The 26670-nt window shown below is 46.0% G+C and overlaps 1 protein-coding gene across 3 annotated transcripts in view; it reads left to right on the top strand.

The window, feature by feature from the left end:
• The window catches only part of RNLS (renalase, FAD dependent amine oxidase), an 831746-nt gene that overhangs the window by 250394 nt on the left and 554682 nt on the right, over positions 1-26670 (top strand). For 2 of the 3 annotated variants that reach the window (XM_069611280.1, XM_069611278.1), the window contains exon 4: positions 5295-5456. In XM_069611280.1, coding sequence (XP_069467381.1) covers positions 5295-5456 — 162 coding nt within the window. The remainder of the gene's footprint in view (positions 1-5294; positions 5457-26670) is intronic. The other variant, XM_069611279.1, reaches the window with a different exon arrangement.

Consider the following 26670-nt stretch of genomic DNA (forward strand, 5'->3'; position numbering starts at 1 on the left):
TAAGACTAACAATACAAACTTGCATATTAAAAGCAATAGTCACACCTAGAACAAATACAACAGGGAAAAAGAAAAGACAAAAAACAATTGTGACAAGTTAAAAATTGGCAATCTGTGAGTGTAAAATGGGGGAACCTCTATCATTCTCTAGGTTCAGGTGCGTCGTGAGACATAAATAGGGAGCAATCGTGATTATCGTTATCTCAACCCAGAAGGCTGGTCCCAAGGTCTTGTCAATGAATCCAGGAATGTATATATGGGCCGTGCCAGAGGTAGATCACAATGAATTAGTCTTGGTAAGTGCAGCACAATGTCTCTCAAGGCAGGCACGACCCAGAGCAGTCCATGGGGCCGACTGCAGCATAAGCAGTCAAAAGTGTTACATAAAGCTTCTAAGCAAGGCGCTTCTTTCCTGTCAATGAGCCTCATGCAGTTGTATCCGCTTCCCAGACCAGGCTGGGGGTGCCCGCAGTTCTTCATATTACACAGTGTCTGGGGTCGGGGCGTATCAGTTTTCTGCATTGTCTCTGATCTCCAAATGATTGTGTTCCAACCACATGGGAGCTGTCTCCAGGGATACAAGGAATTGGGCCTTCCCATTATAAAGCACCTTTAGCAGGGTACATGAGCATGTATTTATGCCCCAGCTTGTACCTTAACAGGCACAAATGTATTTATTTGTTGCTGTACCAGGGCCATATAATCGGGGTAAATGGTGATTGCGGAGCTGCCCCTTTATATCGTCCCCCCTTCCCTGGAAAATTGAAGTATTACCTTGCGATCTCTGAAATTGAGGATCCTGGCAGTAATTGGCTGGGGGTTTGACCCAGGTGGGGGTTGGTTCTGAAGAGAGCAATGTGCCCGTTCAACTACAAAGCCCTGTGACAATTTCCCAGGCCCAACATCCTGCAGCAGCATGTTTTCGATGTAGGCTGTAAGGTCTCGGCCCTCAGCCCTCCAGCACACGTATGTTATTTCTTTGGGCTCGCTCTTCAACATCCTCAGCCTGCCTTTCTAGTATGGTGTTTATTGATTCCAGGGCCTTCACCCTTGAGGCCAGGTCATTAGTAGTTTTAGCTGTGTCTTGTAAGAGTGACTCCGTCGTGGTCACCCTTTCAGCCAGTGACCGTACATCTTGCCTAATTAGTTGGATGTCCACCTTAATTTCCTCTATTTTGTTTTCGAGGGATGATCTTAAAGCAACAATGGCTGCCAATATCTTATCTTTCTGGACGTCAGGTTGCAATGCTTGAGCTTCTGCATCTGTTGGGTCTGCTGGCCCCAGATTGCAATGTTTGCTTAGGTTTTCAAAAGAATCCATAATTGTGCCCTTGCCCTTAGCTTTAGTTTTAGCAGGTGGCATGTCAATTAATGTGCACTGTTGTAGAGTTGTGGCGTACTAAACACTGCAATTGGAATTGCAGTGATGCAGCCCAGCTAATGTCTACAAAACCACATGGGCAATATGCAGGCCCGTCATGAGGCTATTACTATTGTCACACAGCAGCAAGGTGTGCGGGTGGGGGGAGGCACGTTTATATAACTTGGCTGTAGCTCACTTGTTAAAAGGCAGTCCGCTATGCTTATGCTGCATGCCATCTATTGAGGAACTGTCCTCTCTGGATCATCCTATAATACACAGGGCCAAGAGCGTAACCCACGTGTGGCAGTCCAGTTCCTCTCTCATGTAGCACATCTGCCGTGAGCCCGGAGGGACAGTGCTCCATCGCCCATCTGTTGTTAAGGGCCAGGCCCAAAGTCACTCATCCCCCTGTTGGGTCTATGTACCCCCGTTGTGGGTCGCTGATTTATAACAGCAGGTGCGGTGCATAATGAAGCAATTCACAGCGGGCCTTAGGTGTTTCAGGGGACGTCCCCCGCCACCACACTAACCCCAATCCATAGCGTGCCAGTGTCTATCAAACTTGCCACGCCTCCTGCGGTCTGTCCCAGCGGTTGGCAGCAGTCAGGCCATGCGCAATGTCGGGCAGCAGCAGTCCCTGTTCACCAGCACTCAGCGGTCCAGCAATCTCACCTTCTGTGTAAAGTGACCATATCACATGCCACTGTCCGAGCTTCCTCCACGGCTCCTGCGTTCAGGAGGGCCGCACCTCCATCCAGATCTCCTCCTCCCCCATAGATGCTCTGCAGTGCCACCAATGCCAGCGGCTGGCTGGGGCCGGGGCAGCTACCTCACTACATCACCTCCCCACCTTCTCTCCGGGGCTCCACCAGATGTATTAAGCCGTCACCTCCCGCAAGCCGCACCCGGCCCAGCCAGTCAGCTGCGTTCCAGGACCCAGTCACTCAGTTACACCAGGACAAGGGCACATCTGTAGGCAAATGAAGTGCCCCCCAAGAGCAGCAACAGTGCATATGACATTGTTAGTCGTAGGGTCGCTCAAGGATCAATTGAGAGGATCACAGTGTGAGCTCAGAAGAGACACATCCTTACTTCATGGGCTCGGGCCACGACCCCCGCCCGCCCATTCTCCTATAGCTGCATCACCTCCCGCTGGCTCCCAGGCCCTGGGTTTTCCTCACAGGCTCAGCTGTGCAGGCCTCGATTAAGTCACCAATTCGGGGAGGAGGTACTAACTCGGCAATGTACGACTTCCCCGCTCCGTGACCCGGCTGGCGTGGGTCGCAAGCCTACATCTCCACTAGGATCCATTAGGCCAGGGGATGGAGCACAACACTCAGGCAGCCGTCATGCCTGCGCCTCTTGGTGGCCTCTCCATATTATGTAATTAAGCTGTAGTTCTGCTGGGGTCAATGTGTTTTGTTCCCAAAGCTAAATGCATGTTAACTGGAATCTACCTGAGTGTTGCTTGCTTTCCACTTGCATTTGTATGTACTTATTGACCTTTTTTGTGGAGGAACATGATGCTCGTCTCCTTTTATAATAGCGACTTAGGCCATGTTCTGCCAGGTTATGTTATAGGAAGTTTCATTATGCCATTTTGCTTTAAATGTTCAAGTGCCTGGAAGGAGCCATAATGTGAAGGTAGCACTCCCCGAAAACATGCAAATAAATTAAAAAAGAACAAACACAGGAACAGAAGGTAGACCTGGATGTCTGATTTGTTAAAACGAAACTCTACATTATTGTTTTGACGTTAGACTTTCATGATGCTCTCTATTTACAGGGCACGTTAACTGCAGCCCTGTTTGAGAAGGCTATTCAAAGGGTGGACTATGCAGACTAACTTCCATAAGCGCCCAGCTACCACTATAGCATTCCAAAAAAGGTACTAGCAAACCTAAGAAACATTCCAGGAAGGCCGGGCCGGGCTTTTGCTCCCAGGACATCCTTGGTAGAAATCCTACACTCATTTAAATGTTCCCATATTTTATTCCAGCATTGCTGTCTATAGAACCTGGCCGCTCGGATCCTAGGGCAGCAAGTAGAAAGGCTTTGCCCTCTGTTTTTTTCTTGTGCCTGTCTTCATAATGCCCAGGCTCACCATGGCGCGGTGGAAGGTTCGAAGGTCTGACCACTGCTGAGACAAAGATACAGTTATGGGGTATTGCAACCCCTGTCCCTCTGACCCAGAAAACGCTAGGAGAAATTACAAGTATAGCAGCACTAGGAAGAGGGTGAATAAGAGAAGGTTTGAGGGTGAGACAGACGAGACATGGGATCCCCCTTTCTCTTGTGAGAACCAACCTAACCCTCCCCCGGCCTCGATGGGCTACTGTAAAACAGCTCCGCTCATTTTTCCTCATTCAACCTACTGCAGTACTGGGACGTGGAAGAGTTGACTAGGAGTAGTGAACACCAGTAATTCATTTCACCAGTCTAGTACTGAGATGAGGAAGATGCCTGCAGAGTACTTTAAAGGTCAGGCATCTCCCTCTAATTGCAGTCAGGCAAGGCCAATTGGGAACTCACACCCGCAACCTGTGAAGTGGTTGCATGTGTATAAGAAGGGAGAAAACCAGCAACACTCGGACCAGCAGGGAGTCCTGCGTGCAAGGAGGCAGCCGTGGTGGGACCTGCAGAGAAGCCAGGATGCTGGCAGACAATCCCGAGGAAATGTCGAGCCCAGGAGCAGGCAGCCCATAAGTAAACCACCGGTGTGGGAGCCTCTGTGGTTGGAGATACGCAGCAGTAGCTGCGGGAGAAGAAATTGAAACAAAGTGGCTGCCAGCGTCCACGGAAGGGAACTAGAGCTGCCAGCGAGCAGAGAAGAGCATCTGGAGTGCGAGCGGGGCTCGTAGTTAAAAACCCGAAGTCGCAGGTTGGGTGAAAATTAAGCGGCAAAGCAAATCAATCGAAATTTTGAATACCAAACTGAATTAAACCTTTATGGGCATAGTTACGATCAGATAACAAATTAATATGAAGTGCAAGTATGCCATGTTTGAAAGCAAAGTAAGAGGCAAGATGATATTGCCGGTTTGAAAGCAATAAGAGGTAAGACTGGAAGGTTGCTAGAAAGCATGGCCGCAAGGTGGTAGAGGACGCAAAGCACCACGAAGTGAACTTTATGCATGAATAGATCTGCACAGGCACCGTTATCAACATTGCCTGTGCTTCTGTGTCCCCATTCCCGTGGCGTCCTCTGGGAATGGGGACTTACACTTTCCACCACCTTGATGAACTTTAATGCTGTCTTGAGGACAGAGTCCTCAAGATCCTTTTGTTTGGAACTGTGGTGCCTTGAACTTGGGGAAGGGAACCCCTGAGGATTTGTGGAACTGTGTTGCCTTGAACTTGGGGAAGGGAACCCCAATGATTTGTGGAACTGTTTTGAATTTGAGGACGGTAATCCTGAGACTTTTATTGAACTTTCTTGTTCTTGGGGAAGGGAAGTTGAAAAGTCTTTAGGATGTATTATTTTCTTTTTTTGTTTATTTTTTTTAATGTCATATTGTATGGATATGTGCAAGGTTAACTTTTAACAGGTGCACAATTAATAATAATAATTGCAAAAAGCAAACTCTTCTGGGAAATACGAGCATAAGTAAGTGCACAAGAAAACCTGCACGAACAGCCATCTCACAGGTCGCTAAACTCCCCACCCCCAAGAAGTTTGAGATTGCAGGCTTATGTTGGGAGGGTTGGAGCAGGCCTTGTTATGAGATCTACTGTGACATCATGCACTGCATGGTTAGCACCAATTAAGGGGCCCTCTAGTGAAAAGAATCGAAACAACAATTTCAATATAACTTAAGAGTGCCTGGTTGGATGTTTAGACCTGGACTCTTTAATGAATGCTGTATTTTATGAAGTTATTTTAAGTGATGCTGTCTACTTCACTTATGTGATCTCTGTCTGACTTTTGGAGCAGGTGCTGCTGTTTTCTATGAGCATCACGTTACCCAGATTAACCTTCGAGAAGGAAAATGGGATGTCAGCAGAAAGTCTGGGTCTTCGGAGCAGTTTGATGTTGTACTTCTCACAATACCCGTCCCACAGATCCTGCAGTTGGAGGGTGACATTGTGAACTGTAAGTCAACGACCGATGCATATTTTATTATTGGATTGTGCACATTGCTTTGTTCCTTTGAGATCAATACGTTTCTTTATGTGAGTTGTAGGAGTTAGTTAAGTAAATAGGTTCTCAGTGTTATGATGATTTTGTTGTCATGTATTATTTACTCTTAGCAGTACATTGATTGTTTTACAGTCCCTTTTTTATATCTGATACCCTTCATGCTAGAACATGCTGCCAAGATTCTGTTAACAATACTCTGTACATTTTGCATTGCACCATGTGCCTTACCAGTACGACTGGCTAACAAACTGAAACAAACATGACAAAAGAACAGAAACTGCATCAAACTATATGCAGAGAAACACGTCTCATGTGTTGATATGTCATTGTTATGTCATGCAATTTATATCATGCACCGCTGCCATTTTCATGTTCTCCAGGTGCCGAAACCGATCTGAAAAGGAAGGTGGTTGGGATGGGTTAGTGGAATTCAGAGGGAAAAGCGCAAGAAAGCTTTTGCTGGGCTTTTGGTAGCTTCAGTTCGAAAGAAACCATCACTGTGTGCTTGTTTGTTTTTAGTTGATCGATGTTGTGTGGTGCTTAGTGTGTCGTTGTATATGGGTGGTTTATGTGCATCTTGGGTGTTGTGGAGAGTCAGAGTTCTTGTAGTTTTCAGTGTTTTTTTGTGGCAGAGGTATGTCTCGTTTCTTCAGTGTTGGAGGATTGGTATGCAGAGTATCGGAGATCTTTCAGTAGGTTAGTCGATGGTCGTCTAATTCTTTTTATCTGGGTTGGGTTGATCCGTTGGGTTCATATTATTCTATGGTGTTTGGGGCTGGATGTTTTATTTCTCTGGATGATCCAGTTTCGGAGTTTCTAATTGTGTTGCATTGGCGGTTTTCCTTCACTCTTGTTCCTCCTTTAGATTGGTGAGTTAAAGAGCCATATTATTAACAGTTTCCTGAATTTTAGGTGATCATCTGTTCGTATTGCTTTTGGGAGCAAGTTCCAAAGTCTCAATACACAGAGTACACATTTGGGGATCAGGATTCTCCTGCATAGCAGTGACTCACTGCCATGCAGGAGAATGCTGAACCCCATATGTGTGCTTTGTGTATTGTTTCGGTTTGAGGTGAATGTCGTTGACTGTCCATTGACCCACAATGTTGTCCTGTTTCTCTTCTCTGTTGTGAGGTGCGTTTCCTGTAACATAGCAATTCCCACCCTCTTCCTACACAAGTATGTGGCCACCCTGTCATGCTTGACAAAGCTTTTCAGACCCTTCACATTCCAGGAGTTCACTTTCAACACTTCAGCCATTTAGCCTTTGCCCGCACTGTCTACCGCCTCCTCCCCCGCCCTCCCTTAGATCCTCTCCTCCCCAGAATCCCGGCCTCACTGCAATTGTGTAGCACCCCTGAAAAGCCCCCTCCATCCACGCCCACCCAATTTCTGGACCTCTGTAGTCTTCCTCCCGCTGCTACCGGTACTTTTAACAAGCTGTTTTGTAACCTAAACATTCTACACAAAAACATAACTTATTGACCCAACATTCAACATTACGAAAACTATTCAGGCCTAGCTATTATTCATCTCACCCACTCCGGTAGGACTTGACAGTTGGATACCAACCTCGGTATCTATAGTTACAAAAAGGACCCTGGTGAATCTCTCCAGTCAGGGTCTAGTGTGTCTGTAAAGAGGTAAATCCAGTGATTTGTGTTCTCAATATAGGCTCCTAGTTTAAAAAAAAAAAGAAAAAAAAAACCCTGGACCTGTTCAATGCATTCAATGTACATTCGTATCCAGCAGCGCCTCCATCGGAATCCGTTCTTTGCATCCTATATTCTATTATTATTCCTTTTGTCAGTTATAGGTGCCATTTTATTAGTCCATCCAGAGGTTCACCTCTTACAGGATATCGAAGAATATGGCTTTCCCATTATTTAGAGCCTTCAACTTAGCCGGATACAGCAACATGTATTTTAGGCCCTGTTGTCGTAGTCGGTCTTTCGCTTGAACAAACTGACTCCTCTTCCTCTGGATTTGTATGATATAGTCTGGGTAGATTGCCAGTGCTGCTGACGCCCGCCCTATCTCTCCCCCTCTCTGGATAAAGCTAGGATTTTTTCCCCATCTTTAAAGTTCTGGGTCTTTTCTATGATCGGTCTTGGTGGTGTCCCCAGGAGAGGGCGCTTGGCCAAAGATCTATGAGCCCTCTTGACAGTAAATGCCTGTGTCAAATTCCCGGGACCGATCTCCTGGAGCAGCATATTCTGCACATATGTGGTGGGGTCTCTGCCTTCTTCCCCTTCTGGCAGTCCCAAAATCTTGATGTTACTCCTAGTTCTCCCTTTTTTTAATTTAAAATTGTGTTTGATGCAAGCACCTTTACAATACGTTTTATGAATACAAAGATTGCTTAAAACAAAGTTTTACAATTGAAAGAAAGAAGCAAAACAGATAAATTCCAATACATTTAACAACATTTACATAGACTTCTAAAACTTGTCCATTCACTCATAAAATCCTTAAGTAGCTAACATTTGTTTGTTAATATACAACATATATATCTAACACATATTAATAATCATGTAAAAGAATGCAGGCTAACCATTGAATGTTCAATCCCAAATTCTCAAAACCATAACATCCCTTTGGTCAAACACACCAACACAGAAAAAAAAAAACAAATGTCCCAACGCAAAAGGCAGGAAAATAACTCACAATTAGATCTTGTTCGAGAAACCGCTTGACTTTGTCACTCTGGATTAATGATTTATGTAGAAATATAAGAGACTTATGCAACACAATACACTTTGAATTGCCACTATAAGCAATGAGTAATGAAATAATTACATTTCAACTTTACATTTTTCAAAAGTAGATTGTACCACTTAGTAGGATACCATGATAGAAACACTAACATTTGTTTAACATTAGATAGTTTTAAGTGTCAATTTTCCTTGTTTGAACAGATTGAGTTGAGAGACTCAAAGATTGCGACACAACACATATTTCTGACCAGGTTAATTACATCTTACGTTAAAGCATGTGTATGCGGTTCATCTTTTCTTAATAGGATGTACATAGATGCCCGTTATTGCAAAACATAACTCACTTGTTGATTACATAGTGGAAGTGGTTTCACGTTTGGGCAAAGTATTTGCCTAAATTGTTACTCATTAACATCTAGGCTTGTCTGAATAAGCAATAAAAAATGCGTTAACGCGAGAAGCAATGCTTTCTGTTCCCCCCACATGCAAGAGATCCACAGTGATTCCTTGGCTAGAAATTAGTTATTCCCCATGAACTTTCCGAGTATTCTAAAACGTGTGTTTTCAAAACTCTCGCAGTAAAGTGTTAAATGTTTTAGAGTTTCTATTTCTTTCGGGCTATTACAGAATCGGCATGATTGGTCATCAGAAGATTTGGAACTTTTCCAATTTTTAATTCGTTTTTTGGTAAGAAAGAGATTAAACCTAAATCTCATATACAGTTGTCTAACCTGGACACTCGGACATATCTTTAGATAGGATAGTCTGGGAATTTGTTTTTGCCTAAATTTAGCATATTCCGCTATTTGTGAATAGTTTGCTAGTTTATCCGATGTGTTAGCCCAGTCTAATTGAAAGAATCACAGAACGGTATATCAAATCATATTCTGTCAAGCCCAGCATGGAGAATTCAGAAGACATTATGGTTTTAAATCTTGCCATGGAAGTAGGAGATTCCTTATTCATCATATCAGCTAGATCCTTGTACAGAGAATTAGATGATGCTTGTAACATTTTGGAAAAATTGCTGAGTCTACGCCATTGAAATCTAATTGCTAACGAGGAGATTCCCAGTTCGTGGATTATGCAGACGTTTGTTAAGGTTTTTGGAAGATGAAATGCTGTTTTCCATATTAGACCTTGGGTCTTGTTTAAACCCTCGCCTATATCCATTAGGCAAAGGTCTAGTCCATACAATAGAATAGACTCTACTTTGAGTCGGTAGAAATCTATCAACGGAACTAGGGAAAATGTGCACAACCTGATGGAAATTATTTGCATTTGATTAAGGGGGCAACTTTGATGGATAAAATGTTGTACCATTTTGTCAATGAGTTACTGGTGGTTAGGTTGTAGCCAAGATAAATTAACTCCTTTGTGTGTTGTATTGCTCTGCCCCCTAAGGTCCACTTGTAGTCTACAGGTCTTTTTTGTTTGATAATATAAGTATGTTTGATCTTTCAAAATTAGTACTCAGATTGTGTTGCATACAAAATCCATCGAAGAGGTCAATTTTTTTTTTGAAGACCGTATTGAGTACGATCAAAAAGGATCACATCATCAGCGAAAGCTAGCCAGTTAATACGTAAACTACCTAGTTTCGCCGGATATGTATCCTGATTGATCCATAAGTTGTCAACATCCGCTAAATAGAGGTTGACCAGATTGAACGCCAAGCTGCAACCCTGTTTAACTCCTATAGCCGTTGGTATTAGGCCAGTTAAAGATCCAGTACGATCAATTCTGATTTGATAGTTGGTGTTGTCATGTACCAATGCAATAATAGCAATAAGATGTGATGGGATGCCGAATATTTGCATTTAGCCCAGAGGAGACTTCTGATCCCACTATCAAAGGCTGATGATAAGTCAAGGAACGCCATTAAGTTCTCCCTTTCACATCCTCGGCTCGATCTTGCAGCATATTCATTTTTGTCATGAGCTCCTGTAACCAATTTTAAGTCTTTGGTGGTAGTCGTCAACTCTTCTACCATCACCTCTGTCTCACTCACCCTGGCAGCCAGGGATCGTACGTCCTGTTTTAAGAGGCTGACATCGCACTTGACCTCATCAAACCGCGACTCCATTGAGGACCTCAGAGCTGCTATTGCTTCAAGAATCTTGGTGTCAGCCCCCTTCTGGTCCTGTGTAACCCCATCTTTGGAGTGCTCTCCAGTATCCAAAGGATCATTCTTCGCTTCTTTCTTCCTCGCAAAAGCATCAATTTTTGTTTGTTTGTTAGCTTGACATCTACAACAACAACAATATTCCTTCTAAGATGACAAATAATATTTTTAGACTCTCTCCTAATGAAACAAAGGGTATTTTATTTTGTGCTCTCACTCGCCAGACTTCTCATCAGACAGAGTGCATAGGGTGGCATATCGGCATGCCAATTGAAGGGCACACTATTCCTCATCAAATATTGTTTCTATGCTGTGTGTCTACTTCCCTAAACCTGCTCTTTGCTGGTCCAGGGCAAGAACCCTTAGAGATTTAGGAAACTGTGGGACAGCAATACTGACCAATTAAAAGGATCTCATATTCAATCATGGGCGTAGGACATGGGGGGACAGGGAGGACAAATCCCCCCCACAATTGTAACTGGGGGGATGCAATGTCATTTATCCCCCCCAGAATATGTTTGGTGTGTCGTGCAGGGATCTGTTTTGAAGTGGGGGTGGGGCTGCTTACATACCCTCTCGCCCCTGACCCCCAAAGCATGGGAGCAATACCCTGGGGGCAGATGGGTGATCATCTGCCCCCAGAGAAGGGGGCAAACAAAAAAATGTTTTTTTTAATGTAATTTTGTTTGGGGATGGGTGCGGGTGGGGCCACTATCCACCAGGGACTTTTGCAAGGGTGTGGCCCTCTCCCTCCCACCTTAAGTGGATGGGAGCACCTTATGTAGCCCTCCCTGGGGGCAGATTTCTGCCCCTAGGAAGGGGTACATGAGATACCCCCCATCCATTTGGGGTGGGGGGAGAGGCCACTGTAACTATTGGCAGAACTACACCCCCAAGATTGGGGCAGTACGTTTTGACCCCACCTGGGGGCAGATGGTCACACACATGTGCCCATTTGCCCCTAGAGAAGGGCAAAAACAAAACATTATCATAACTTGTTTTGTGTGGAGGTGGGGGGCCCGGTGGGGCCCACTAGACGACCAGGATTTTTTTGTGTTTGAAAGGGGGCTCTCTCGCCCAACCTAAGTGGATGCGGGGCACCTTATGTAGCCCTCCCTGGGGGCAGATTTCTGTCCCTAGGAAGTGGTACATGAGATGCCCCCCATCCATTTCGGGTGGGGGGGAGAGGCGACTGCAAATATTGTCAGAGCCAGCCCCAAGCCTGGGGCAGTACGTTTTGCCCCCCCTGGGAGCAGATGGCCACATACATGTGCCCATCTTCCCCTAGGGAAGGGGCAAAACAAAAAATATATTATAACTTGTTTTGGGTGGGGGTGGGGGTAACAGGGGGTCCCACTAGACCACCAGGATTTTTTGTGTTTGAAAGGGGGGGTGGCCCTCTCCCCCCACCCTGAGTGGATGGGGGCACCTTATATAGCCCTCCCTGGGGGCAGATTTCTGCCCCTATGAATGGGTACATGAGATGCCCCTCAACCATTTGGGGTGGGGGGAGAGGCCACTGCAAATATTGGCAGATCCAGCCCCCAAGCCTGGGGCAGTACATTGTGCCCCCCCCGGGGGCAGATGGCCACACACGTGCCCATCTACCCCTAGGAAAGGTGGCAAAACAAAAATAAAACAAATTATAACTTGTTTTGGGTGGGTGTGGGGGGTCCCTGAACCACAATGGATGTTATTCGTGGGAAGGGGGTGGCCCTCTCCCCCCCACCCCAAATGGATGGGGGGCATCTCATGTAGCGTTCCCTGGTGGCAGATTGCTAGATTGGGGTTATCAGTGGGTTAGCCTTTTCCCTTTGCGCCCAGGTAGGTGCACCCACACATATGAGGTACCGTTTTCGTCGGGACACCTGCGGGAACGTAGGACATCTGTTGTTGGCGGTGTGTTTCCGTGGGTGGGCAGAGGAAAATGTCTCTGAAATTTGGTGGAAAAAACACAATTTTCAGACATTTCACTCATTTCACCAACAACATATGTCCTACCATCCTGCGTTCCCACTGGTGTCCCAATGAAAACTGTACCTCACATGTAAGGATGCACCTACCTGTGCGCAAAGGGAAAAGGCTAACCCACTGGTAACCCCAAGCCTTTCGGCAGAGCAGATTTTGCTCATGTGGACAACATACAGATTTGGGCCTCTGGTGTCGAAGCCACCTAGGAAAACAGGGAACCTCATGCATTTCTGAAAAGAGGACACCCGTGGGAATCCACAATGGTCTGACTTGCGCGAATCGCCCCAGAATTTATTACCCATATCCCTGGCAAAGTCCAAAACGTTACGACCGCCTACATTTGGGGAAAAAAGGGGCCAAATTTGGCCGAGATATCTTATGTGACAAAAAACTTACAAGGGATTGAATGGCGACATAACGAAATCACCAAAAAAGGCCCTGGCAGAAATACTCATGGCAGTTAAGGGGTTAAGATGGTAAAGCCCCAGATGAGATATCATTTTAAGGTAGCTCAGTGAGTTAATGCTCCAAATGCAGATTGTGCACATAAATATGTAACACCTGTGTTCAGCACCTGGCTTAATCCTCCGGTGGGATGACATGCAGAGTGAATGCATTCAGCTTCCGATGCAACACAGCATTTTCCAGGTCAATTGGTTCGGAAAAAGTGGTGGGAAACACTATTACTGTTGCTTTTTCTAATTGGCCAGATTTTCATGCATTTTCTGGGTGGAGTTCAGGAGCCGAGTGGACACACCAGGACCCCCTTTATTTCCCGCTCCACCAGATAAATGCGGCCTTACTGCCAGCATGGATTCTCATGCTGGAAATAAGGAAAGGGATTCCTTTGGGATCTCCTTGGAAATTAAACCTGGTAAAAGCAGGCAGAGTCAATAGGAAGCCATTGTCAATTCCGCCAGCAATCGATAATTGCGCGAGGTATTTACACTCTTCCAGAGTGGAAAAGCAATGTGATTTCACCTGCCTTTTACGCTAAAATCTTCCATTTTATGGCGGAAAAGTAAAAACTTGCGCCAATGGAAGTGGGCCACTCCATGCAGTTTACTTTGCCCCTTGATGCTTGTGGGTTTTGCGTGATGCTACACATGTAATAAATAAATAAATACATTTAACATGACCCCAGATAAATGGCAATTCGTGGTCAGAATGAGTGAGCATGGCATGTCGCTGGTAAGAGGGTGTCCTGTGCTTCTTGAGTGAGTTGGCAAATGCCCTTAATTGCCATCTCACATTAAACAGGTGCTTAAACCCATCAGTGTGGATTGCGCAATAATAAGTCGACAGAAGTATTTCAAATGGCCAATTTAGCTCTTTGGGTGACATTGTCAAAGTGGGAGAATTTTGCCCAGAATGTGCCACTTTCTCTGCGGAGTGAATTGTGCCCACCCCGAGGAAGAAGTGTGAAAAACCCACAAGGGCACCGTGTCCTGCTCTTTCTGTGTGTGTCTTCCCCACAGGGCGACAGATGCCGACTCAGACATTGGTAAGTCTCAGGTGGCAAGCCTGTATCCTAGTTGATATGGCAAAGGATTCCAGACTTCCGAGGCTGATAACATTAGTAGCATTGAGTTACATTCCATTTGACAGGTATGTGTGATAAAGTTGCAAAGCAGAGCTGTTAGTGGGCTAAAGCAGGAGGCAATGTCTTCCCACCCTCAAAGGGTACGTACGAACAAAAGTAATAGGCCCCTCCCCCCATCATGGCTGTAAGGACCAGGCTCCAAACCAGGGCAAGAATGCCCTCCAATCATCCATTCCCATGAGTAGGGTACCCCTCGTGCTCCAGGAACCCTGTTGAGCAACCTCTGTGCTTTCCAGGTGATACTAACATTATTTAAAGCCTGAAGTCTAAAAGGTAATCGCTTAATTGCAGCTGGAAATTAGCTCATGGCGTGATCCAAATGTCTTAAACAAGTGTGACATCATCCCCTTCATTTATAAGCAATATGTGTGTTCCCGCGTTTCTTCATCCACTGAATTACTGTTAGAAACAAAGGCAAGAGTTTTGTCTCTTGTGTAGGCATTAAGAAGGCAGTTGCCAGCCTCTGGCATAATATGCCCATGTTCTTCCAATATTGGCTAGCTGTTGCCCTCTTATGGCCAGGTAGAACCATTATGGCAGTGACTGGCAAATGCCTTTCCCCGGCAGAAGGTAAAGTGGAAATAAGAGGCCAATTCAAGACACAGAACAAATAGCTGTTAAGACAGACTGCAGCTGCCATTGCTGTGTTAGGGAGAATATGTTGAGTGTTCAAGCAAAGAGGTATTATTAAGCAAGCAAGCAGTGAGACAAGGGAGAAGCAAAGAAAGGCCAGAGGGGCTATTTGAATAGTATAACAGGGCAGAGGACCCATGCTCTGCCGTCCTAGTAACATATGAGAGAATCAAATAGATCAGGCTTTGCAGCAGATGTTAAACCAGAAGCATTCAGAATAACAAAGACAAAGAAAGGCTAGGCTCTAAAGCCAGCATGAGATGGAATAAGAGGGACCAGACTCATCGTGAGAGGCTGGCCCGGCCCTCACAGGAGCGCTAGAGGGGCAGCCCACACAGCGGCTGCCCTCTGGCCACCCCCCTGGGTCCACATACACCCCACCTACTAGGCATCCCCCAGGTCTGAGTCATCTGGCCGCAGAGCTGGGGAGTGCTTATAAGGGGGTGGGCTTGCGATTGCTCATCCTCCTTGTTTGCTGTACCCCCCACCCCCGCAGAGGACAGTCAAAGCAGCAACATCACCTGGTCCCTCTACTCCAAATAACCAGGCTTACGCAGAGGTACAAGCAAGATTTCCTCTTTCTTTGAAACCCCCATCCTTCCATTCCAAGAGACACACATGTCTCCTTTCCCCACACTAAATAAGTAGCAACTTGCAGTTGGTAGAAAAGGCTGGAACTCCTTTATTTGGCAGTAATCCACTTACAGGTGCTCTGCCTCTTAACAAACTGGTATCCTAGCTGTGGCCCACTGGAAGTCATTTTTTCCTCTCTCTTACCATGAGCTCATAGTCAGATGACAAATCCAATAATGCAACATATGAAGACATGTTCTTTGCTGCTGCATCCTTTAACTTTCTTCTGTTTTCTTTTCTTTTTTTCTCTTGTTTTATGCAGTGATGATATTTGTGATTTTATACGTACTGCTATTTTAATTTTAATGTTGTGAAAAGTCGAGTTCTTTGACTAAAACACAATAAATAAATAAATAAATAAATAAAGCAAAGTAACCAAGGTGTCCCCTGTCCCCCCCCCAGATTTCATGTGTCTCCTACGCCCCTGTATTCAATGCTTGTCAAACAATTATTGTTCATGGGTCAAAACGCATTTTTGGTCCTAGTCCTGTGCACAAAATACAGTGTATGTCGTGGGAGGGGACACTGCTAACCCCAATTCAACTAGAACTTAAGTTGAACAATCCCAGCCCCTGGGCAATCCCTCCCAATTTGAGCCAATGTATGCTGCTAAGGATAAAAAAAAATTCAGATTTGGCTTGAATTACCTTTGTTGCACCTGACTATAATTAGGCTTTTTGGATTTCATTAAAATCTGATTTAATGTGTTTTCCTGCCCTCGAAAAATAATGTTTGAAAATATCCATTAGTTGTGCCCCACCTTACCCCCATCCCACCTTATTAGTGCTTAGTTAACTCTTCCAGCTTTTCTTTTTCCTGGGCAAGTGCATAGACCACTCTTTGGGCGTGTCTCTGACCTTTTCCTTGGCCACGGCCTATTTTATTTCTTTGTCTGTGTTTTCATTGGTCAAATCATCAAAGGTTCCTTTCTTTTCTTTTTGTTTGGCTGCCGCTTATTCTTTTTCCCACAGCTGCTTCTGTTGCCCCTGTGAATTTTCCTTAACCAAAGCTTCTTCTTTACCCTGTGCATTTTCCTTGTCCTCGGCTGCCTCTTTTCCTCCCTGTGCATTTTTCTTGACAAAAGTTTATTTTCCGCATGTGCATTTCCCTTGACTGCAGCTTCTTCTTTCCCCCATGTTCATTTTCCTTGAGAATAGCTGCTTTTTTCCCCACTCTGTGTATTTTCCTTGACCACAACTTTGTCTAAATCTCTCACCCACTTTCTTTTTTACCAGGGCTTTTGCTCTTGCAACTTCTGCTCCGACTTTGGACTGGAGTTCAGCCTTATCATTCTCTAAAACTGCCTCTGCCTTTTAATTGCTGGCTTTTCATTTGCCACTGCCTCGGCCTGCTCATGGGTTGCAGTCCCTTTCTTTCTTTGCTGGACATAAGGTGTAACGCTCACATTATTCTCTCTGCCCTTTCAGGGGCCATAGTCTGTCTGTTCATGAGCCAAAGCCTCTGTCTATTCTGGGGATAAGATACCCCATCACCTTAGTTTCCTCTGGATTTTCATGGGCCACAGGCTTTGTTCACGGCCATTGGCAATTTTGAAACAAGCACACCAACATGCTTAACTGGGGCAAACATAGCATGACACGGTTATAACCGGCAGGGTCATTTTCTTGTGGCAGTTAGGAAAATACAACAGTTTGTTCAATTGGGGCAACACTGGCATGGCACTGCTAAAATAGGCAAGAAAATGGGGTAAGCTTTTTTTTCCCTTTTATTGTTGGTTAATACAAACTTTTAACATATTTCAAATCATTCAACAAGTGATTTGACAACATTTTAATAAAATTACAGCACAACTAAACACCAGACCAGCACAAGAGGTAAGAAAGTGCGAGGCAAATAACAAGAACATAAACATTTTGATAAAACCTCAATTCCGAAATAAAAACTTTCAGTGCGGTTAGATCTCTCTCACAAAGTGCAGTGCCGCAAAACGCCAACCATTGTTACAATGCTGCTGGAAAGCATTCTAAAATCTTCTAAAAGTTGCTTAAAATAATACTTTTGGCATGTACTTAATACCTGACAGTCTAGTAACAAATGGAACAGTGACTCAATATTCCCTTCAGTTTGACAGAAGCATCAAACTCTTCGTTCCCGCCCCAGCTACGCCCTAACCCCTAGAATTTCTCTGGTTTATAGCAGGTTTAACCTTAAGCATAGTAGTCGGGACCGCCATGTGGCACTCGTGAATTGGATCAGATAGCGGGGGATTTCACCCAATGATCTGACATTAAGGAGAATTCCCCTGTACAGACGTTATTCACGCACTTTTTGAATTGTGTATATCCAATCCAGTTCCCAAAGTAGTTTTTTTTTACTTTATGGGGGAAAGAGATAATCAACTCAGTGTTTACGTTATACACTTCCGTGAAACCGTTACAACGTGCCACCCATTTGTTAAGTGGTGGGCAGATTTTCTCATCCGTTTGCATCTTCATTTCCTACCAGATTGAATTTTCTATGCCTGAATTGATTTTTGCTTGCATAGCCCAGTTTTTCCAATGGACGCAAACTGCTATGCTATGATATGATATGTTATTTATAACGTGCCTGTACACAAGTGTTTCTAGGCGCGACAAGACAAGGAGGGGGAAACAGAAAGAGGACAAACCGCAATCTTATTAGGCCTTGTGTCATTCGTGCAAATGCAGGGAAGTGGGGAGGGGAGGGGAGTTTGGTGGGCAAGGAGAACTGCAGGTGACTCAATAAGTGCTGCCAGAGGGTGATATGATAGGATATTTTATTTGTATCGCGGTCATACACAATTGTTTCAGAGCGCGACGATGCAAGGATGCAAGGGAGGGGAACAAGGGAGGTCAAAACAATGATCTTACTAGGCCCAGTGACATTGGGAACGCGCAAGTGCAGGGGAGAGGGAATGGGAAAGTGCAACGAGGAGTGGAGAAGTGGAAAGTGCTAAGCAAGGGATAAAAAACAACAACTGGTAGTGCAGGCAGCAAGGTGACAAGTGCAGGGTTTAACGCGCCAACAAGGGGTGTCTGATAAGTGCAGGTAAGGGGACTGTAGGGTAACAGATACAGGGGTTTGCCAGGAGGCGGTGCGGGTGAGTGGATGGGTCGGTAGGGACCTGGGCCCGAAGTCCGAGGGTAATTAGGTGCAGGGTACCGAAGCAGACAGAGCAGCAGGGGAGAGGAACAGCAAATGCAGATGCAAAGAGGAAGGTCTTGAGGTGCTTACAGAACCAGAGATGGTTCTCCTCAAGTTTTAGAGTGTCAGGAAGGCTGTACCTTGTTTGGAGAAGCGGCTAACCCTGAGGGAGTTGGAGGTGGAGAAGCGAAGAGTTTGATTGGGAAGGTATTTATAGAGGGAGAGTTGAAAGTATTTTGGACCCAGGACCCAGAAAGCCTTGTGGACAATGCAAAGGGTCTTGCATTTAATCCTTGCAGCCACTGGGAGCCAATGAAACTATTTCAGGGCTGGAGAGATATGATCCCAAGGACAAGTCTTGCAGTCCTGTCTGGATGAGTTGCAGAGGGCGAAGAGTACAAGCGGGCAGATTTAGAAAGAAGCTGTTGCAATAGTCAAGCCTAGAGAGAACCAGAGCTCGAGAGACAGAAAGCTTCTGGGGGAAGGAGAGGAAAGGAAGAATACCTCTGAGGAGATGCAGTTGGTAGTTTGACTTCTTGGAGACGTCAGAGATGTGAGGAGAAAAGGAGAGTGTGGAGTCGAAGATGACTCCAAGGTCCTTAGCCTCACAGGTGAGAGCAGGAAGAGGGCCAAGGGAGGCCGGCCAGAGAGTGACAGGAAATGAGGGTGCAGGTGTGCCGATGAGCAGAATCTCAGTCTTGCTGGCATTAAGGCAGAGACCATTGGCTGCACACCACTGCTTGATAGCGGACAGACAGTCAGAGATGAAAGAGGAGAGGAGGTGGCGGAGGGAAGCATGAAGATGAGCTGAGTGTCATCCGCATAGCACTGAAAGTTGGAGGAGAGAGCAGCAATGCGGTGAGCAAGGGGTGCCAGATATTGGTTGAACATCCATAGGGAGAGATTAGACCCCTGGGGAACTCCACAGGTAGAAAGTGAGATACATGAAAGGAAGGACCCAAGTTGGACCTGGGAGGGTTGAACAGAGAGGAAAAAGGTCAGCCAGGCAAGGGCCTGAACGGTGATACCCAGGTTATCATGGAGACTGTTGAGCAGGACAGCATGGTTGCCCGTATCGAAGGCAGAAGAGATATTGAGTAGGATAAGGACATGTCATGGTCATGAAGTCAGTGGCACAGGTATGCAGGGGTCGCCTGCACAGGAGACCTGGGTAGACACTGTCCTGGCACCTTTGGCACCAGGCTTATGAACAAAAGTAAACAAGAACATCCATTTAACACCAAAAAGCTTTTATTATGACATAGCACTTCAGATGCATTAACCTTGAACATTCCATCCATTATGCAGCCCCAAGTGTATTCTTGGGTGTGGCTGCTAATGGATTGCCTTTGCTCGGTCTCACTATCTAGGAGTGGCAGGGTGTTGCTGGTAAACCGGCCCTAATGGGCGTGCCCACGATCTCCGCTATATAAGCTGCTCGATCGTCAAGAGAGACGCTCCGCGTTATTCTGCACATGCAAGCAGCATAACTCTTACCGTCGTGTGAGGTCAGACTTACCTTTGAAAATCCTGCTTCCTGGACATCCTGCTTCCTGCCAGCATACTTACCAACTGAGGGAAGCTGTTCTTAGCTGTACATCTCTTCGGCAAACCAAGTATTCATCTTTACACTTTCCGGAACACCGAAATCTTCATCTTGGCACCGCAGCACGACACGCTCCGTCATTGACAGCAGCGCCTGCAAAGAAAAACAGAAGACAAGGTTAGACATCAAAAAAACGATCAGTTTGCGCTTCGCCATACTTTGTGCTTTCCTTAAACCATCACTTACCTGCTGTCGAACATTGCGGTATCATCCATCTTCCAACTGGCCGTGTCTCGCGTTTCACAGCTACATTGAGGCTGCATTTCCATCTAAGGGAAGAAAACAGAAGAGAGACATCATTGCGGGCATAAATAGGAGCAACATATAAAGACATTAAACAGAACGAACAGCATCACAAGAGCTCAAGAAAGACTTACCAATCATAAGGAGAAGCATAGTCGCAGCTGGACTGGACTAATCCTTATCAGGGATCACTGAAGGAACTAGATCCCATTTGACACGCCCCTGCCAGAAGTAGCAGGACAAAGAGCTTATCTTCCATAATTCACAGGTGAGCTTTATGGGCCGGCGTATGCTCACAGAAACCGTACTTTCGGGGGAAGGGTTCGAGAGGTACAACAATCACAGATTGGCGCACTCACACACTCTTATCTCCACGCAGGAGCAGTATCACCACGTACCACCACTCACAGATTTTCTACTGAGGGAGAGGCCTGAAGGGGGTGATTCAAGTTCAGGGAGGGCTGCAACCATGCCCCAACGCCTCCGCAGGGACCAAAGTGGGAGAGCAGGTCTTCAGGGATGTTCAGGAGAGCAGTTTCCATGTTTCTGGCGGTTCTAAAGCCAGACGAATGGTCATGGAGACAACCAACAGAATCAGTGTGAAGATTAAGCTGTGAGATGGCCAGCTTTTCTAGGAGTTTGCTCAGGAAAGGAGTGATGGAGGTCGGGCGATAGATAGCCGGGCATGAGAGGTCAGCTAGGGGTTTCTTGAGAAGAGGGGGCACAACGGAGTGGCTCTTAAGGGTCTGTATCTGTAACCTTACAGTCCCTTCTCTTTGCACTAAAGTGTTGAGGGAGCCGGAGCCAGTGCAAAGGTAACTGGACATGCAGGAGCCGGGGCCCAAGTTCAGGGTGGCCAGGTGACCAGTGTGCATTGTAAGGAACTCATGGTGGCAACAGTAAAGACAGACGCAAGTGATCACAGTTCAAGGGTGTTTATTAAACTGTATAAATGGGTGAGAAAAACACCTAATCTAAATCTAAGATGGGAGCAAACTACAACCATCAAATAATAATAAGGCAGTCCTAGTGGCGTCTTGTCAAATAAAAAGGGCCTATACTAAAAAAACTATTGGCAATACTTACCGCTAAGTTACAAAGTAGTGTGAGATAATGTTCACCAGAAAAGGAAGAAGTGTTCACAAAAAAATGATGGTATAACTGGGGTCTCTTTTCCCCACGTTTTTAGCATGGGACAAGGCACAACTCTCGAGCACAGCACACTCCTGGGCTTCTTCAGCATGAGCTTGAAGTTCGTTTGCAAAATATCAGGGCCTTCTGTGGCCAAGTCTCTCTTACACCAAGTCTTTTTCCTCAGAGCACCTGATGTGCTTTAAACAACAAAACAAAAGTTCCTTTCAGTAATCTTTCTGTTGGGTGATTTCCCTCCACTGGGCTCCGATCCTTTTGCAGCATTGGCCTCCCTCAATCGGGTTCACTACATCCTTTCGTTCAAGATTTCAGCAACTTGTAACATTCAAGAGTCTCAATGTCTTTTCAAACAATCGTTCATTGTGGACATCCCTCAGTCGGGTTCACACTTGTTGACACAATGTTTACGGAGTGTTACGTTTTGCTCTTATTCACGGGCATCCCTCAGCCAGGTTCACAGTTCACTTGGTTGTAATACCTTGTGGGATTCACTTCCCTTAGCTTTTTCCAGCCCCCGGTCAGGCTTTCTCTTGGCTCCCAGTCAGGCTTCACCTTAGCACCCAGTCAGGCTTCGTACATTCACCGTTCACACAGCGTTTCCCTTAGCCGGGCGCATATGCCTGTTTCACAATGTCAAAACGTTGGTAATGGGTTAAGGACTTTCGATTGTACAAGGGATTTTGGCTCGACCCTTGTATGTCCACCTTAACTCTCTATGACGGCCTTTCCTATGGCCTATTGGTTCTATAATGTATAATGTTCACAAGAAAAGGGGACCCACCAGAGTCTTTCGAATGGACGCCCATGTGGTGCCAGACCACTCTGCAGCTGGCCTTTCCCTGGGCTTTAAAAGTTCATTAGCACACAGGTTCTTTGTTCATAACATGTTGCTGTTTGCAACCTTCGCTCAGAACCATCCGACTCACTGGCTGTGCTGAACTCCTTGTCATTTCTTGTCTCTGGAGTCAAGAACGGTACCACTGCAGCAAGCGCGTCTCCCCGCCTCGGTTTTCAGTGCGGGAGGTTCCCGTGCATCGTTGAGATCTGTTACAGCACACATCAGCTGTTGTTCCCGGTTTCATGATTCCTTTCACAGAGGCTTCGTGGGTTTGGGTCGAAAAAAGGGCAAGGGCACTTCCCTCCTTGTTGTCCTTTCTGGTCTCATCTCCTTTCTTCTCCGTGTGAACTGCCATCCTGGAGTAACTGCTTCCTCGTGCGTTTGTCCTTGCTGAAAGTTTGCTCTCGTGCTCTGCATTTTATCCATGTGGGGACGGGAAAGGGCCATCAGGTGTGTGTAGTTATTGTCAATTGCCTGACTCTTGTGTTGTGACAAGTCAGGTAGGAATTGTATGATCGGACCGAAAAAAAAGGTCCGACCGTACAAAAAGTCTGAAAAATGCTACCAGACAAAGGTTCAAACACCAAAATTTCAAACCTTTGGTTGTAGCATTGTAGGTAAGTATATAAAAAAAGAGACTTCAGGGGCTGTGGGGGTGTCCCCCGCAACATCCCGCTCACTATACTGTGTGGTCTAGTGAGCAGGGTGTTGCAGGGGACACCCCCACAGCACACCCGAAAATAAATAAATAAATAAATAAATAAATAAATAACAGGGGCTGCAGGGGGTGTCCCGGGAAAAGTAAAGGACCCTGCAGCGCCGGTTCCCGATCACGGAAGTGAAGGGGAACTGGTGCTGCAGGGACTCGGCGTATAAAAAAGGTAAGTAGGGTTTGTTTATGTTGGGGGTGTGGGTGGGGGTGTGTTGACGGTGTGAGTGGGGGTATGCAGGGGCTTTGAATGCGTGTTCGCAGGGGAAATGCCTGAACCTTTTGTGGTTCGCACATTTCTCATGCAAACTTTTCCATTGCAGACTTTTCGATGGAAAAATCACCCAGATCTGTCAGGTAAAGGGCTGGGTGTTAGTCCGTTGTCTTTCACGGTGTAAGAAAGTGTTTGTGTTGGAAAAAGTGGGTAGCACTTCTAAGTATCCGATGGGGTAGGTTGGGGAAAGGTAAGGAAGGAGGTACCGCATCTCACCCGCCGGTCTCCCACTTCCACTCCCCGAAGACCCCCATCCAGGTGATCCTCCCCCACTGGCCCACCTCAGGAACTGGATCCAATAGCGATGGCCGAGTCTTGGCCACCTGGGTGACAGATCTCCGGGGACTAGCGGGTGAGACACCTTCAGGTTTCTCACAGAGGAGCTTTCTGGGACATTCGCAGGAGAGAGGAAGAGAGCAAGTGGAAGCAAAAAGGAAGGTCTTGAGTTGCAAGGAGGCTGTTCCAGAGGGAGGCTCCAGCAGAGGAAAGAGATCTGCCCCCATTCTCTGCTTCAAAAGCGTCTGACCCTCAGAGAATTGGAGGTGGATGAGCAGAGAGCTCGAGAAGGAAGATGTTTAGGAAGAGAAAGTTGGAGGTAGTGTGGTTCCAGGCCCGAGAAAGCCTTGTGGACGATGCAAAGGGTCTTTAATTTGATCCTTGCAGCCACAGTGAGCAAATACAGAGATTTCGGAGCTGGAGAGATACGATCCCTGGGCTTGAGGCCAAGGACAAGTCTCGCAGACCTGTTCTGGATGAGTTGCAAAGGTCGAAGAGTAGAGACGGGCATATTTAGAAAGAGGCTGTTGCAATAGTCCAGCCTGGAGACCAGGGCTCTATAGACAGTGGGCCTCATTACGAGTATGGCGGTAAGTGGTAAAATTGGAGGTAACTGAGTTACCCCCAATTTTACCATTGTGCCAAATTATAAGCAAAACCTTGGAGATAATTCTTCCCACTCAATGCCAAAAAAATCAGTGGAATTAATCTTTGTAATTCCACCAAAATCCCCAATGGAGTACTGTTGACTCCAGAAAATGGGGATTTACACCACCTACCAACATTTGAAATCCTGTGGTAAATCCACAGGACCATGTGGTGGTAACTGTAAATCCGTTTGGTGGTATTTCAGAGGATTTACCTCTGAAATACCTCCAGACTCGTAATGAGGCCCAGTGAGCTTCTGGGGGGAAGTGAGAAAAGGCAGAATAACTCTGAGGAAGTGCAGTTGAAAGTGTGACTTCTTAGAGACGTCGGAGATGTGAGGAGAGAAGAATAGGGTTGAGTCAAAGATGATATCGAGGTTCTTAGCCCCACAGGAAGGAGCAGGAAGAGGGCCCAGGATGGGGGGGCCAGAGATAGAGAGAGAAGAAAGGAGGGAGCAGGTGACCTGATGAGGAGGATCTCGGTCTAACTGGTGTTAAGGCAGAGATCATTGACAGCACACCATTCCTGAATTGCGGCCAGACAGTCTGGTATGTGTAAGAAACCTGAGGGTATTCTCACAGGTAGACGTCCGGAATCCCTTATTCAGGTGGCCAGGGGAGGGGCTGACGCTCTCAGATCCCAAACCTGGGGGTGGACGAGCAAGGGAGGATCACCTGGGTAGGGGAGCCCAGAGTTATGCTTGGAGGAAGGCCCCAGGTGAGGCACTGTATTATACAGAGGAAGAGGGAGAAGAAGACGAGACCCCTGAGGCCTTTGTATGCTAGACAACATCTGCCTCCCTTCCTCCTTGTGAATTTCTCAGGCCCAACTCTGACAATCCTTTTGTTTCTGTTGTCCGCCCTAATAATCCCAGTCATTTCCATTTGGTTAGCAAATCCCACCAATCTCACCCTTCTCACTTTACCAACATCTCTAGGACAAAGAATATTTTCCGTGACAACCCCCCTTTTTCCGACATGGACACTTTCGCATATCACAGAGGATGACGGACTAACACCCAAACCAATTACCTAACATGTCCCAACACCAGTGTCAGGCAATGTCAGGTAATCGACCTGAATCACACACACCCGACGGCCCTTCCCCACAGGGATAAAAGGTGGAGCACAACAGCGCAATACGGGCAAGGCAGACCGTACGACGTGAGAGCCAACTCAGCACAGCAGTTCAAGAGGTGGAGAAAGATGGCACAAACCAAGAAGGTGACAAGGAGAATGAGGCCAGAAGGCAGTTTAGAGTCAAGATTAGAGAGCAAGTCTTCACGGGTGTTCAGGAGAGCAGTTTCCATGCTAGTGCCAGCTCTGAAGCCAGACTGCCGTGGAATCAACCAACAGATTCTACCCTATGGACGATTGGGCCAGTTCATATCTATTTACCGCAGCTGGAACCCCCGTGGGGAGTCTCAGAACTTTCCTCCAAAAGCAGCCCTCAATTTTGGTTCAGTTACTTGACAAAACTTGCAAAAATGTCTCCGCACAGTAACAACCGGCAGAACCTTTTTATTATAAAACTCTGAATCCAGGATCAAAGACTAGGGACCATATTGTTTATTCAATTGATTTGCTTGGGCAGCTTGCGCTAACATTTTTCACCACAGGTACAGATAAAAATCATTTTGGTTAAGTTTTGTGTAAGTAAAAACCCAAGTATTTAAAATAAGCGACCCATTCTAATTCAATACTAGCCAAAGGCCACTTAAAGTAGCAAATTGAAGTTTGCGTCCCGGGAAGAACTGAAAGATGTTTGTCTTGCTTACATTCATGATTTAGTTGCTGGTCTTGGTGTAAGCTTCCAGACCCACGACTTACCGTTGCAGACCGATCGGAGTGATGTCCAACAGAACCACATCATCTGCCTAAAGGAGATAATTAATGGGTTTGTCTGCGGGGAGGGAAACAACAAATTCCTTCAAAGGCCTTTGAAATGTCTGAGATAAAAAGACTAAAAAGCAGAGGGGCTAAAACGCAGCCTTGTTTAAGGTTGTACCTCGTTTCTATCGGCTTGGAAAGTAGACCTTGTTTATTTAACCTAACCCTTACAAAAGTGCTGGAGTGCAAAGCAATAATCTTGTTCAGCAAATCCATAGGACATCCCTATGCCTGTAATTTAGACTAACGCCTACATCGATCGATACTATCGAAAGCCATGCAGAATAAAAGCAATGTAAACCGGTTTAGACTTTTTCATGGCTTCCCCCTTAAGACAAACCCAAATAAACCTGTTGGTGGCGGTTCCCGTGCCCTTTGTGAAATCCATCAGATAGATGGCCAGTCTCTTGGCCAACTTAGCCCATGCTAGTAGGTCTCGTAGCAACAAAGAAGGAAACATTTTCGAGGGGACATCCAGTAAGGCAATAGGAGTGTAATTTGATGGATTGACTCTAAGGCATTTTTAATAGATAGGAAATATTGTAGAAACAGACCAAGAGAACTTTCTTTGTCAAACGGAAAACGTAAAAATAACACCAACAAGATTTCTGCCTAGAGGTCTGTTACCTTTCATGAGCATAGTGAACAGACTGTCGGACCTGGCGCCCTTGAATTTTTACAGCGTGCAAACAGGGAGTAAACCGTTTCATGATCCAGGTCAAG

This window comes from Ambystoma mexicanum, chromosome 8, assembly GCF_040938575.1.
Source record: "Ambystoma mexicanum isolate Mex_15411 chromosome 8, UKY_AmexF1_1, whole genome shotgun sequence".
Lineage (NCBI taxonomy): Eukaryota > Metazoa > Chordata > Amphibia > Caudata > Ambystomatidae > Ambystoma > Ambystoma mexicanum.